Here is a 15832-nt window from a genome sequence, read left to right on the forward strand (position 1 = left end):
CAAAAGTTCAATTTAGCTTTGATTCTGTCACCCGGGATTTTTCAGTATCAAGGAACTTCTTCCATCTCAACCGTTTCAGAAATCAAAATGAGTGGAGTTACAACTTGTGACAAAAATAATAATGGATAAAATAATTGGACTTCATCAAAATGAACTCTTGTGCATCAAAGGACATATTAAGAAAGTTAAACAACAGGCCGGGCGCGATGACTCACGCCTGTAATCCCAACACTTTGGGAGGCAGAGGCGGTTGGATCACTTGAGGGCAGGAGTTTGTGACCAGCCTGACCAACATGGTAAAACCCCATCTCTACTAAAAATAAAAAAAAATCAGCCAAGTGTGGTAATGTGCGCCTGTAATTCTGGCTACTCGGGAGGTTGAGGCAGGAGAATCGCTTGAACCTGGGAGGCAGAGGTTGCCATGGTGAGCTGAGATTGTGCCACTGCACTGTAGCCTGGGCGGCAGAGCAAGACTATGTCTCCAAAAAAAAAAAAAGTTATATGAAAAGACAGCACTTTCAAGTCACCAGCTTGACCCTCTTCCCAGTGTATTTTCTTTCCCTTTGTTCCTGCTCTGAAGCTTTTTAATAAACTTTCACTCCAGCTCTAAAAAAAGAAAAGAAGTGAAAAGACAGGGTACAGAATGGAAGAAAACACTTGCAAGTCATGTATCTGATCAAGATTAAGATTCCAAAATATATAAAGAGACTGGGCACAGTGGCTCACACCTGTAATCCCAGCACTTTGGGAGACTGAGGTGAGTGGATCACCTGAGGTCGGGCGTTCGAGACCAGCCTGACCAACATGGAGAAACCCCGTCTCTACTAAAAATAAAAAAAAAAAATCAGCCGGGCATGGTGGTGCATACCTGTAATCCCAGCTACTCGGGAGGCTGAGGCAGGAGAATTGCTTGAACCCAGGAGGCGGAGGTTTCAGTGAGCTGAGATCACACCATTGCACTCCAGTCTGGCCAACAAGAATGAAAGTCTGTCTTGAAAAAAAGAAAAGGGCCGGGCGCGGTGGCTCAAGCCTGTAATCCCAGCACTTTGGGAGGCCGAGACGGGCGGATCACGAGGTCAGGAGATCGAGACCATCCTGGCTAACCCGGTGAAACCCCGTCTCTACTTAAAAAAAAAATACAAAAAACGAGCCAGGCGAGGTGGCGGGTGCCTGTAGTCCCAGCTACTCGGGAGGCTGAGGCAGGAGAATGGTGTAAACCTGGGAGGCGGAGCTTGCAGTGAGCTGAGATCCGGCCACTGGACTCCAGCCCGGGGGAAAAAGGGAGAACCCCAATCAAAAAAAAAAAAAAAAAAAGAAAAAGAAAAAAAGAAAAGGGGGGCAAACGGGCCTGATGCGGTAGCTCACGCCTGTAATCCCAGCACTTTGGGAGACTGAGGGGGATGGATCACCTGAGGCCAGAAGTTTGAGACCAGCCTGTCCAACATGATGAAACCCCATCTTTACTAAAAATACAAAAAAAATTACCTGGGTCTGGTGGCGGTCACCTGTAATCCCAGCTACTTGGGAGGCTGAGGCTATAGTGAGCCGAGATTACACCATTGTACTCCAGCCTGGGCAACAAGAGCAAAACTCCATCTCAAAAAAAATGGGCAAAGGACTTTTAGAGTTCAGAGACACACAAGTGATCAACAAACACATGGAAAGTTCTCAGCATCATTAGTCATTAAAGAAATGCACATTAAAAAACCACAGTGAGGTATCATTTCATACCCACTAGGATGGCTGTTTAAAAACACAAAAGGAAAGTAACAAGTATGAGTGAGGACGTGGAGAAATTGGAGCCCTTATACATTGCTTGTGTGAATGTAAAATGGTACAACCACCATGGCAATTCCTTAAAAAGTTAAACCTAGATTTCATATATGACTTAGCAGTTTCACCTGTTGTATATGCCCCAAAGAATTGAAAACAAATACTCAAATACATGTATATGCATATTCATAACAGCTCTATTCATAAAAGCCAAAAGGTGGAAACAATTTAGATTTCCATCAGGAGATGGTTGGATAGACAAATTATGGTGGATGCGTACAATGGAATATTATTCAGTCATAAAAACAGTATATAATACATGCTGCATAATATGGACGGACCTTAAACATGCTAAGTGAAAGAAGCCAGACACAAAAGCTCACATGTTGTTTGCTTCTATTTCATGAAGTATCCAAAATAGGTAAATCCATAGAGACAGAATACAGATTGGTGGTTTCCAGGGACCTGAGGGGAGGGGAGAATGGGAAGCAACTGCTGAATGTATGTGGGATCGTTTTGAGGTGATGAAAACATTTTGCAACTAGAGGTGGTGGTTACACAACGTTATGAATTGTTCACTTTCTTTTTTCTTTTCTTTTTTTTTTTGTTCACTTTAAAATGGTCAATTTACTTTGAATTTTACCTCAAAAAAAAAAAAAAAAAAAAAAAGAACAGAACTTAGTGTAGGTTAAAAGCATGCATGGTATGAATCAGACATGATACTGAATCCTGGTTCTGCCACCTGTTAATCCTGCAACTTTAAATTACCTTGAACTCCCTGTTTTATAAAATAGGCATATTGGTAATATCTCAGGATTTTTATGAAGAGTGAGGCAGTATATGTGAAATGCTTAGCACTCTTAGTAATTACCTAGTAAATACGGGTGTTACTGCTGTTATTGCTGCTGCTGCAGCTGCTGCTGCTGTTATTATTATGACGGATTTTCACTCTTGTTGCCCAGGCTGGAGTGCAATGGTGCAATCTCACTGCAACCTCTGCCTTCCAGGTTCAAGCGATTCTCCTGCCTCAGCCTCCCTAGTGGCTAGGATTACAGGCGCCTGCCACCATGCCCGGCCAATTTTTGTATATTTAGTAGAGACGGGGTTTTACCAGTTGGCCAGGTTGGGCTGGAACTCCTGACCTCAGGTGATCTGCCCGCTTCGGTCTCCCAAAGTGCTGAGATTACAGGTGTGGGCCACCGCACCCAGCCTTGCTGCTGTTACTTTTTATTTTATTCCTCATTCGCAGAAAGGAAATAATATGAACTAGGATTATCCTGAGGTTTTAATGAGTTAATCCATGCAAAGATCTTCTAACAGTGCACGCACATTGTAAAATGTTAGCTACGCTTACTGTTATTACACAAAAGCATCTTTAGAGGAAACTTTCACATTCAACATTTTCACATCTGCATACAGATAAAGAAATAAATACCCATATTGGAAAATGACCTTTTCAAAATGTATACTGTTAGTGACAAAGCTGAGACTAGAACCTGGTCTCGAAATCCAGTGCTTAAGCGGCATTAAAACGATACAGGTATATGATTATTTCCTCTCCTGGTAGGTGGAAAACACTTGATTTTCACTTGTTAAAAACCCCAGAAATTGATCATTTAGCTATAAATGATGGTTTGGTTATTTGGTTGGTTATTTCTGCCTGCATTAATTACTGTGTATTGGTAAGTCATCAGAAGCCAAGCTCTGGAAAACTGATTATTTAGAGTGGCTAGAGGTTGCAGTTACTTCTCTTGCCACTGGATGGTGCTTCTGCAACATCATTAAGGCAAATAATGTAGCTGATACTGTTTTTCTCTTGAGCAGCTAAAAATTGAAATACTCATGAGCTGGGCCCTGAGAATCTGTAAAAAGTGAGAATTTCCTTTAGTGTGTTTTTACATAAGCAAAACCAAAAAAGGAATCACTGTTTGGATCAAACCCTGTGATTTCTGTGCTAATTTAGCAAATGATAATGTTGCAGGAGAGTCTTGATTATTCTGACAGAATTTCAGAGGGTGGTAGGTTTTTCTAGCATCTCTTATTAGCTGAGCTACTGACTTTCTTCTCATCTCTCAATTTTATAAGCTTTTCCACTCTGTTCATCTTTACTTTAACCTGCACACACACCCCTCCCCCAAGACAGAGTCTTGTGAGTCTTGCTCTGTCGCCCAGGCTGGAGTACAGTGCTATGAACTTGGCTCACTGCAACCTCTGCCTCCCGGGTTCAAGTGATTCTCAAGTGATTCTCCTTTCTTAGCCTCCTGAGCGGCTGGAATTAACAGGCGCCTGCCAATGCACCCAGCTAATTTTTGTATTTGTAGTAGAGACCGGGTTTCACCGTGTTGACAAGACTGGTCTCAAACTCCTGACCTCGTGATCCGCGCACTTGGGCCCCCCAAAGTGCTGAGATTACAGTCATGAGCCATCACGTCTGGTGTATGTTCAGTTTTTCTTAGGTGTTTGCATGTAGATATATATGGTGGGGGAGGGTGGAAAGTACACACTAATGAAATCATGATATTTACTTGAAAAAAGTTTAGCGCTATGAAAGTTGTGTTTGAATGTGATTACAGGAGAAAGACTGGAGGGAATAAGACTGGAGAGGTGGCTTGGGGCCATGCTCAGAAATATATTTATTCCTAGACAGTGATGATTGAGGCCGGGCCTGATGGCTCATGCCTGTAATCCCCGCACTTTGGGAGGCCAGGGTGGGTGGATCACTTGAGGTCAGGAGTTTGAGACCAGCCTGGCCAAAATGGTGAAACCCTGTCTTTACTAGAAACAAAAATTAGCCGGGCATGGTGGTAGGTTCCTGTAATCCCAGCTACTTGGGAGTCTGAGGCAGGAGAATCGCTTGAACCCAGGAGGCAGAGGTTGGAGTGAGCGGAGATTGCGCCACTGCACTCCAGCCTGGGCGACAGAGTGAGACTCCGTCTCAAAAAAAAAAAAAAAAGTGATGGATTGAAATGAAGTGGTTAAGCAGTGGAGAGAATGCATTTGTAAACATACCTCCTCCTCTGTTAGCCTAATTTTTATTTCTGTTAATAGGTACAGATTTTTAGAAGTCATATTACTTCAGAGCTGTGACAGTGAAGCAGCAACTGCAACAACAGATTCTTGCCCCATATGCACCTGCGCCTTGCCTTTCCCAAACATTTTTAGACTTTTTCTTCTGTTATTCAACTCCATATTCTCTAGTCATATGTTTCTAAACTTTACAAAAACCTAGTCTTAGAAACACTCTTCTTGTTATGGAAGATGAGAATTTAATACTCTTACACCACCAGATATTCCTGGCACCTTTTCCTTCATCATTTCAATTAGTAATAACAAGTATTTTGGTTAACTGCTAAGCCAAATAGTGTACTATAATTGCATTTTCTTTTTCGTATAACTTTTTGTTTTTATTGTAGTTTACAGTTTGTTGTTACATTTGCATAGATTTCAAGGCACTGTCTCTTCTTTATCTCATGTAGAATTGTCAGATCTTTTTGTTTTTCATATAAATTCTAATACTGTTTCCTCCTTCCCACTCCCAGGAAACATCCCCCCTGGAACTTTTCTATTCTGAACTGGTTGCTCTCTAGGCCAATTTTGTCTACCCTTTACTTCACACTGTTGAATGGATTTCATTTCTTCTTCTTTGTTGGTTTGGTAAAGCAATTTCTTAGTGCTATCTTAGAAAGGATGCATGGGAGGTAAATATTTTGAGATCTTCTATGTCTGGGAATGCCTTTCATTTGGTTTCGACTGGATATAGGTTGAAAGTATTATTAAAAGATACTGTCCTTTTGTCTTCTGGATTTTAGTGTTATTGAGAAGTTGAGAGTTGATCTTTTAATGTGGCTTAGTTTGTTTCTCTGCATGCTTTTATAAACTATTTCTGGTATTCTGAAATTTCATTGTGATGTACTTTGGTGTAAGTTTTATGCTCATTGTTCATTATGGTAGGTTCTTGGTGGGTTTTTCGGTGTAGAAGTAGATTCTTTTAGTTCTGTTTTGTTGTCTAATTTTTTTTTGATTATTTTCTATATGTCACTTTCTCTGTGCCTTTTCAAACTTCTGTTAGATGTCAGACGTCCTGGTTTGCTTTTCTAATTTATTATGTCTCACATTGCCTCTATTAACTTTTTTTTTTCCTTGTTTTGATATCTGGCCGGATGCAGTGGCTCACGTTTATAATCCCAGCAGTTTGGGAGGCCAGGGAGGGCAGATCACATAAGGCCAGGAGTTCCAGACCAGCCTCTCCAACATGGTGAAACCCCCCTCTACTAAAAATACAAAAGTTAACTGGGTGTAGTGGCACATGCCTGTAGTCCCAGCTGCTCCGGGGGCTGTAGCAGAAGAATGGCTTGAACCTGAGAGGTGGAGGTTGCAGTGAGTCGAGATCATGCCACTGTACTCCAGCCTGGGCAACAGGGAGACCCTGCTCCCAAAAAAAAAAAAAAAGTTTTAATATCTCATTGGAACCTTTGGCCTGAGGCTGTAAAAAGCTGATAGGTAGCAGAGTAGAAAAGGGCGAGGCTTGTCAAGTGATGTTTCAACTTAAGGGTGAAACATTTTTCTCAGGGACTCCTTAATTTCTCCAGAAAACACCATTTATCTGTTTATTCGACAGATATTTGTTGAATTGCCTGCTAAATGTCAGGTATTGTTCTGGGTGTGGGGAATTTAACTCAACAGATAAAAATCTCTACCCTTTTGAGTCTCACATTTTGGCAATGAGAGATGGGTAATAACAGAAATAAGGACATGTTAAAGTTTAAAAGTCAGGAAGAAGGTTAGAAGTGTTAACAGACAATGGGTGGGGAACATGGAGAAATATTGCAACTTAGTGTAGCTAGGGGAAAGAGCCATGATGGATGAGAAAGGTAGTCAGAGGTTAGGGGAATAGTACCTTTATGGAAAGGTAGTGAGAGGCGAACCTGGCTGTCTTGTGCATAGAGCAACAAAAGGGAAGTCAATACAGTTAGCTAGATCAGAGTGAGATGATGTAGAAAATGCTGAGGGCAGGGTAGAAAGGGGGAGGTGGGAGAATATGTAGGGCCTTATTTATGGATTTAAAGAGTTTTCTTTTAGTGTTTGTGAGAGATGGGATAGAGATAACTAATAAGCAGTTGGGTATCTTGGGTTTGGAGTTCAGGGGAGAGTTGAGATGAGAGATCATCAGTGTGTATGTGGAATTTAACACCACGAAACTAGGAAATGCGTCAAGATAGAAAATAGAAGTCCACTTCAATTTTTAGGGGTCAGAGAGAGGAGGAGAAACCAGCAATGAAGATTGATGAGTGGCTAGAAAGGTAGGAAAGTCAGGAGTTTTCATGCAGAAAAGAGTGAAGAACTCCTTCATCTATAGCTAGTAAGATCAGATGAGGACCAGGCGCGGTGGCTCATTCCTGTAATCCCAGAACTTTGGGAGGCCGAGGTGAGTGGATCGCCTGAGGTCAGGAGTTCAAGACCCGCCTGGCCAACATGGTGAAACCCTGACTTTACTAAAAATACAGAAGTTAGCCGTGTATGGTGGTGCGTGCCTGTAGTCCCAGCTTCTCAGGAGACTGAGGCAGGAGAATTGCTTGAACTTGGAAGGCAGAGGTTGCAGTGAGCTGAGATGGTGCCACTCCATTCCAGCCTGGGTGAAAGAGTGAGACTCTGTCTCAGAAAAAAAAAGAAAAGGAAAAAAAAAAAAGATCAGATGAGGACTTAGAAATGATCATTGGATTTGGGAACACGGCAATCATTGACCATAGTGAGAGCTCTGTGTGTGTGTGTCTGTGTGTGTGTGTGTGTGTGTATGTGTATGTATATGTATGTGTATGTGTGTGTGTTGGGTGGTTAATAATAAAAACAAAGCCTGTTTGGAAAGGATTCAAGAGGTGGGAGGAGAGAAAACTAGAAACAGCACATATAGGTAACTTTCAAGAAGTTTGATAAAAACAAAAAGTGAAATGGAGAGGAAACTCAGTGAGGAAGGATCCTTAACCTCCAAATTTAAGAGGTTTAGTAGTAGAGTCTAGTAGTTGTGATTATTGACTAGATGAAATGTGAGGGAAACTCAGGAAGTCCAAAATGAGGCTTCTATCTTGACCAGTTAGATTAAGTAGGTACCTGAAAACAGCCCAAATTCTTAGACATTTTCCAGCGATGCCTAGTTTCCATCCCAGGGGGTTTAGAGCTTTCAGATTGTATCCTTATTTCATCTTTCTTCAGGCAAGTTTCCTGAAATAGTATCAGTTGTCACACTTGTCGTTAAGATTAATTAATAAATTGTATGCCCAGCTGAAGTTGTTGGTCATGTTCAGAGTTAGTCTAGACAGCCGGGTCATTTTAGGATGATTTTCTGAGAAATTCTTAAAGAAAAACATAATATGGGCTGTAGAAATAGGGTTAGGTTAAATGGTGGGTAAATGGCCCTTTTTTCTTTTGATTGTGTATGAGAAACATAATAGGGGCAAGCTGAAATATTTTGGCTGATTAAAAAGCAGACTGGCTCAAATTAAGAGAGGAGCAATAAGGTAAACCCAAGAGTTTGAAGGAATGGGGTATTATTGTAGATTCTGGGGATAACAGGTTTTGTTGAAGGTTGGTGTTAAACCATTTCTTGTTGAGAGGTTAGTTATGAAAAATGAGATGCACAGTAGAGCGAAGTTATGAATGATTTTGTTTCTTCCTTTTATATGGTGAACATTTCTCTACCCCAGGACCTCTTTGCAGAAGTTTATGGGCAAGGACTTTGTTTTCTTTTTTCTTCCCTGGATCCCCAGAATATTTGGATCAAAAATAATTATTTTCCTGGAGAAATCTGTGAAGTCTGTATTTGAAATTTTAATTATTGGTATATACTATCACCCATCTGCCATGGAAAGATATCAGCAATAAGGATCAAACCAATATTCTTTAGAAACACATAACAGGTTTTAATTATCTCATATATATACATACACACACATATATATATAGATTTAAGACTGCAGCACATGTTTTCTTCTGAAGTTTGAGTTACCTTTAGGTCTGTTTATGTGTTTTAGACAGATTGCTTCATTAAATGTTCACTATCAGTTGAGGCTTGCATAGATACCTCTCTTGTGTTTGTTCCACAGGAGCCAAACTGAATCTTGAAAGACAAATGAAGTTTACCAGGAAAAGAAAACTGGGATGAGGAGAGGATTTAGGAAGTAGCATATGCTAAGCAAGAGACATGAGAAAACATGATGATCAGGGATGTCATGTAGACTGAAGACTTCCATACTAAGAGGCATTTTCACAATTTTATCCTGAAAGCATAGAGAAAACAAATCAACTTGTCATTTTCAAAAACTTACTCTGACTGTAATCTCAATAAAAGGACAGCTTTTAAAGTCAAGCTTTATGAAAAATTTACTACCTTGTTTTTGTTTTTCTCATGTTTTTCTAAATATTTATTTTGAGGCCGGGCGCGGTGGCTCAAGCCTGTAATCCCAGCACTTTGGGAGGCCGAGACGGGCGGATCACGAGGTCAGGAGATCGAGACCATCCTGGCTAACACGGTGAAACCCCGTCTCTACTAAAAAATACGAAAAAACTAGCCGGGTGAGGTGGCGGGCGCCTGTAGTCCCAGCTACTCGGGAGGCTGAGACAGGAGAATGGCGTAAACCCGGGAGGCGGAGCTTGCAGTGAGCCGAGATCGCGCCACTGCACTCCAGCCCGGGCGACAGAGCGAGACTCCGTCTCAAAAAAAAAAAAAAAAAAAAAAAAATATTTATTTTGAGACAGGGTGTTACTCTCTTGCTCAGGCTGGAGTGCAGTGGCATGATCACAGCTCACTGCAGCCTCAACATCCTGGACTCAGGTGATCCTCCCACCACAGCCTCCCAAGTAGCTGAGACTACAGGTGTGCACCACCATGCCTGGCTAATTTTTTTGTAGAGATGAGGTTTTGCCATGTTGCTCAGGCTGGTCTTGAACCCCTGGACTCAAGCGATCCTCTTACGTTGGCCTGCTAAAGTGCTAGGATTATAGGCATGAGCCACCACACCCAGCCTTTTTCCTTACTTAAAAAAAAAAAAAAAGCCCCCTTATTTTATCTATTTCATGTCATGTCATTTCATGTCATGTCATTTCATGTCATGTCATGTCATTTCTTTCATTCTGTATTTTTGAGACAGTTTCATTCTTGTCACCCAGGCTGGAGTACAGTGGCAGGGTCTTGACTCACTACAACCTCCGCCTCCCAGGTTCAAGCAATTTCCCTGTCTCAGCCTCCCGAGTAGCTGGGATTACAGGCGCCCACCACCACACCTGGCTAATTTTTGTATTTTTAGTGGAGATGGGGTTTCACCATGTTGGCTAGGCAGGTCTCAAACTCCTGACCTCAGGTGACCCTCCTGCCTCGGCCTCTGAATGTGCTGGGATTATAGGTGTGAGCCACCGCGCCTGGCCATATTTATTTATTATGTGTTTTTTTGAGATACAGGCTTGCGCTGTTGCCCAGGCTGGAGTGCAGTGGTGCAATCTTGGCTCACTGCAGCCTCCACCTCCTGGGTTCAAGCGATTCTGATGCCTCAGCCTCCCGAGTAGCTGGGATTACAGGCACGTGCCACCATGCCTGGCTAATTTTTGTATTTTTAGTAGAGACGGAGTTTCACCACATTGGCCAGGCTGGTCTTGAACTCCTGACTTGAAGTGATACCCCCGCCTCAGCCACCCAAGGTGCTGGGATAACAGGCGTGAACCACTGTGCCCGGCCCCCCTTAGTAATTTTAATCCTGTTAAGTAATTACTGTATCTGAAAATTTGGGGGTTCAGTTTTCTTTGTTGACTTACTCAAAGTGGGTAAATTTTATGTGGCATTTAATATTTCTTAATTTTGTATTGTTAGCTAGTATTAAGTAGAGTTTTATTTGTGGGAATCCTGTAGGATCTGAAGAATTTGTACCTTCAGAAAGTTTTTACATTTGCTGTTAATAGCCAAGGATCATTTTTTATGTATTCGGATCGTCAAATCTGAACCGTGAGGCCTGGTATCCGAAGCTTACTTATGATCACCCTTTGCCAGTGAATAGTTGTGTTTTGTTTTTTTCCCTTGGCAGCTCTCACTAAGATTGTAGTCTTTTCTAGGTTTCAGGCAAAGAAGGTCTTGGTTCCAGTTGCTTAAAGTCTCCAGACCTAGACCTTTCATCGTGTTCTCAGCATGGCTGTGAAAAATGTAAGCTCAGGCCGGGCGTGGTGGCTCACGCCTGTAATCCCAGCACTTTCGGAGTCCGAGGCAGGTGGATCACGAGGTCAGGAGATCGGGACCATCCTGGCTAACATGGTGAAACCCGGTCTCTACTAAAAATACAAAAAATTAGCCAGGCGTGGTGTCAGATGCCTGTAGTCCCAGCTAGTCAGGAGGCTGAGGCAGGAGAATGGCGTGAACCCATGAGGAGGAGCTTGCAGTAAGCCGAGATAGCACCACTGCACTCCTGGGTGACAGAGCGAGACTCCATCTCAAAGAAAAAAAGCAAGCTCAGGTTGGATGCAGTGGCTCACGCCTGTAATCCCGGCATCTTGGGAGCCTGTGGCAGGAGGATCACTTGAGCCCAGGAGTTGGAGCACCAGCCTGGGCAATATAGCGGGATGTCGTCTCTACAAAAAATACAAGAATTAGCTGGGCAGGGTGGCACATACCTGTAGTTCCAGCTACTCAGGAGGCTGAGATGGGAGGATCACCTGAGCCCAGGAGGTCGAGGCTGCAGTGAGCCATGACCGTGACACTGCACTCCATCCTGGGCAACAGAACGACAGCCTGTCTCCATAAAACAAAACAAAACAAAAAGCAAGCTCTTTGGTTATGTTCTCTACAGCCCTGCCACTGCCAAAGTGCAAGTAAAGCCTTTTTATCTGCTCTGGTTTTCGGTTCCGTCTTTATTTCTGGCGTACAGCAGTTTCTCTTGAAGAAATTTATTGACAGTGTGCTTGATATATGAAAAATTTCTGAATGTTTTGTGGTGAAATAAGTTTCAGTTTATTGGGAGTGCTCTATTGCTGGGATTGGATAACTCAAATTTGTCTGCAAATTTACTTAATATTCCTTTTATAAACAGATGTTAGCCCTTTCTTTCACTTTGCTTTTTGCTATCTTTTTACTCCACTTATTGCCTTCAAGTCAAATGGACTATCGCTGTCATTCATAAGATGATACAGTCACAGAGCAGCTTCAGAATTCTCGTGTAGAAAGTGTAAGGATGGGCCGGGCGCGGTGGCTCAAGCCTGTAATCCCAGCACTTTGGGAGGCCGAGACGGGCGGATCACGAGATCAGGAGATCGAGACCATCCTGGCTGACACGGTGAAACCCCGTCTCTACTAAAAAATACAAAAAACTAGCCGGGCGAGGTGGTGGGCGCCTGTAGTCCCAGCTACTCGGGAGGCTGAGGCAGGAGAATGGCATGAACCCGGGAGGCGGAGCTTGCAGTGAGCTGAGATCCGGCCACTGCACTCCAGCCTGGGCGGCAAAGCGAGACTCCGTCTCAAAAAAAAAAAAAAAAAAAAGAAAGTGTAAGGATGCATGCCAGAACTTCAGAGTATTTTTGTGGCGTCCTTGCCATGGTGGGTGGGTGGGTGGATGGATGGATGGATGAATGAATGAATGAATGGGTGGATGAATGGATGGATGAATGAACCTTCTAGTAATGCTTAGTTTGCAGCTTATACCTTTTTCTGGATTGACCCTGTTTTGAAGGTACCTTTTTCTTTCTCTAATAACTTCTTTTCAACTCTGTCAAGTAAGCCCTATAGGACACTGCTGTTGGAAACTTGGCTTTTTGATCTTTGGAACATACTTTAAGAATTACTGACTGAACCTACTCTTTTGGTATTTGACCCCTTCTGAAACAATGCTTGCATTTTGTTACAGTTTTATTTCCTAATGTGAACTTTTAATATAATACTATGAATTTCTTTCTAAAACACTGCTTTAGCTGTATTCTACAAAGTTTGATATTATGTTCTCTTTTTAATTCATTTCAGAAATTTTCTAATTTTCACTATAATTTCTTTTTTGATCCATGAATTTCCAGATATTTGGGAGTTTTCCCAGATGTGTTTCTGTTACTGATTTCTAGTTCATTTTGTTGCAGACAGAAAGCATACTTTGGGCTGGGTACAGTGACTCACGTCCGTAATCCTAGTACCTTGGGAGGCCAAGGCCAGTGGGTCACTTTGAGCGTTTGAGACCAGCCTGGCCAACATGGCGAGACCCCGTCCTACAAAAAGATGCAAAACTTAGCTAGGCATGGTGGCTCGTGCCTGTGGTCTTAGCTACTTGGAAGGCTGAGGTAAGAGGATCATTTAAGCCGGGAAGTGGAGGTTACAGTGAGCTGAGATCATGCCACTACACTCTAGCCTGGGTGAAAGAACGAGACCTTGTCTCAAAAAAAAAACAAAAACAGAAAGTGAAAACATACTTTGTATGACCTCAATACTCTGTTTGTTTGTTTGTTTTGTTTTTTTGTTTGTTTTTGAGACGGAGTCTCGCTCTGTCGCCTAGGCTGGAGTGCAATGGTGCGATCTCAGCTTACTGCATCCTCTGCCTCACAGGTTCAAGTGATTCTCCTGCCTCAGCCTCCCGAGTAGCTGGGATTGCAAGCGTGCACTACTACACCCAGCTAATTTTTGTATTTTTAGTAGAGACAGGGTTTCACCACGTTAGCCAGACTGGTCTCGAACTCCTGACCTCAGGTGATCCACCTGCCTTGGCCTCCCAAAGTGCTGGGATTACAGGCGTGAGCCACTGTGCCTGGTGACTTCAATACTGTTAAATGTGTTGAAACTTCTTTTACGACCCTTATGTTTTCTCTTGGTACATGTTCAGTCTACACTTGAAAATGTTATGTATTCTGTTGCTGATGGATGGAGATTATGTCAAATTGGTTAATGTAGTGTGGTTTAAGTCTTCTGTATCATTATTGATTTTTCTGTCTACTTAAAAAAAATCTGTTTTTCAGGGAAGGGATGTTGAAGTCTCCAACTGTAATTGTAGGTTTATGTATTTCTCTTTGGAGTTCTATTAATTTTTGCTTCATGCTGAATATTTGTATTTTTATCCCTTCCTAAAGAACAGACTGCTTTATCATTACGAAATGACCCTCTATCCTTGGTAGTTTTCCTTTGTTCTGCAAGTTAGCGAACTCAATATTTTTCGCCCACTAGGAACCTTTTTATTCTTATGCATTAGAATATTAGGCATTTTAAATTTTACTTTCTTATATCCTAATTTGTAAAAACTCACTCTTTTTTCTGTTTCTGTTTCTCTCTCTGTCTTTTTTTTTTTTTTTTTGGACATCTCGTTCTGTTGCCCAGGCTCAAGTGCAGTGGCGTAATTAAAGGCTCACTGCAACCTCTGCCTCCTGGGTTCAAGGGATTCTCCTGCCTCAGCCTCCTGAGCAGCTGGGACTACAGTCCAGTCGTGTGCCACTATGCCCGGCTAATTTTTTGTGTTTTTAATATTTTTGTATTTTTAGTAGAAACAGGGTTTCACCATGTGCCCAGGCTGGTCTCGAACTCCTGGGCTTACGCTGTCCGCCCGCCTCAGCCTCTCAAAAGTGTGGGGATTAAAGGTGTGAGCCACCATGCCCAGCCCAAAACTTGGCCTTTCTGTATCTATTTTTCCTCCTATCCTGGATCTTGTATTACTCGGGTTTAAAATTGAATGCATTTGCTCAGTGTCATATACTTTGTGAATATCTGGAATCAAACACAGCCAAGTTTAAAAGGTGTGAGCCTTTTTACTGTGATTAATTTTAGTATAGCCAGATGTAAAGCCACAGTTACAGTTTACCTTTTTTTCTGCATTGCAGGAATAGACTTCAAGATCAAAACAGTTGAATTACAAGGAAAGAAGATCAAGCTACAGATATGGTAAGTGATGCTAATTTACTTTATGTAGCAGAATGCCAGGTTCCTTAAGGTTTCACAGTGAAATTCTTTTTTGTCACAGGTTTAGATTCTGTGAGACTTTCCTTTTTAAAACAGGCAGTCAGGTGACCTTTTTGTGCAGTAAAAACCATTGCATGGACTTAAGTCCATGAGATCTAATAACCTTTTCTACTTACTGTATGAACTCAGGCAAGTTATATACTCACTCATTAGGCTTTTTATCTTCATATGGAAAGGAGGATAGTAACACCCATCTCAATGGATTGTTATAAGGATTACATGAAATAATCTATGCCAAGTTTTTGGTGAAATGCATTGTGAAAATACTTGTTTTCTTTAATATGTTTTTAACTTTTTATGGGCATTATTTTTATTAGTTTGTATTAGGTTTGCCTGAAGAAATACAAAAAAATTCTTTGAATTTGTATTTGTCTGAATCATAGAATTTAGAATTATAATGGCAATATTTTCCAGCAAATGTTATGTGTTTTATGTGTATTATGTATATTAACCCATTAATTACTAACAAGGACCCTGTCAAATCTGTGTTACTCCTTTTGAGAAAACAGCTTTGTTGAGGTATAACTGAGATAGAATAAGTGCACATAAAGTGTACAACTTAGTAAGTTTTGACATACCTATAAACCTGTAAAACCATCACAACAGTCAAGATAATGAACATATTTGTCACCTCAAAAGTTTTCTCAAGCCTCCTTGTGATCTTTTGTAATCCCTTCTTCCCCACTACCCCTGGTCCCCAGGCAGCCACTGTGCTTGCTTTCTTTCACTGTATTTCTTTTTTTTTTTTTTTTTTTTTTGAGATGGAGTCACGCTCTGTCACCCAGGCTGGAGTGCAGTGGTGCGATCTTGGCTTACTGCAAGCTCTGCCTCCCGGGTTCATGCCATTCTCCTACCTCAGCCTCCTGAATAGCTGGGACTATAGGCGCCCGCCACTACGCCCGGCTAATTTTTTTTTTTTTATTTTTAGTAGAAACAGGATTTCGCCATGTTAGCCAGGATGGTCTCGATCTCCTGTTCTTGTGATCTGCCTGCCTTGGCCTCTCAAAGTGCTGAGATTACAGGCATGAGCCCCTGCGCCCCACCTGTATTTCTAATACTGTATATAAATGGATGGTATGTTTTCTCTTTGTCTTTTTGGGGGGGCTG

The 15832-nt window shown here is 41.9% G+C and overlaps 1 protein-coding gene across 1 annotated transcript in view; it reads left to right on the forward strand.

The window, feature by feature from the left end:
• RAB10 (RAB10, member RAS oncogene family) overlaps window positions 1-15832 on the forward strand; it is a 107739-nt gene that overhangs the window by 50889 nt on the left and 41018 nt on the right. The window contains exon 2 of the mRNA XM_009183821.3: window positions 14587-14647. Within this exon, the coding sequence (XP_009182085.2) occupies window positions 14587-14647 (61 nt within the window). The remainder of the gene's footprint in view (window positions 1-14586; window positions 14648-15832) is intronic.

Source organism: Papio anubis, chromosome 14 (genome assembly GCF_008728515.1).
Source record: "Papio anubis isolate 15944 chromosome 14, Panubis1.0, whole genome shotgun sequence".
Classification (NCBI taxonomy): Eukaryota; Metazoa; Chordata; class Mammalia; order Primates; family Cercopithecidae; genus Papio; species Papio anubis.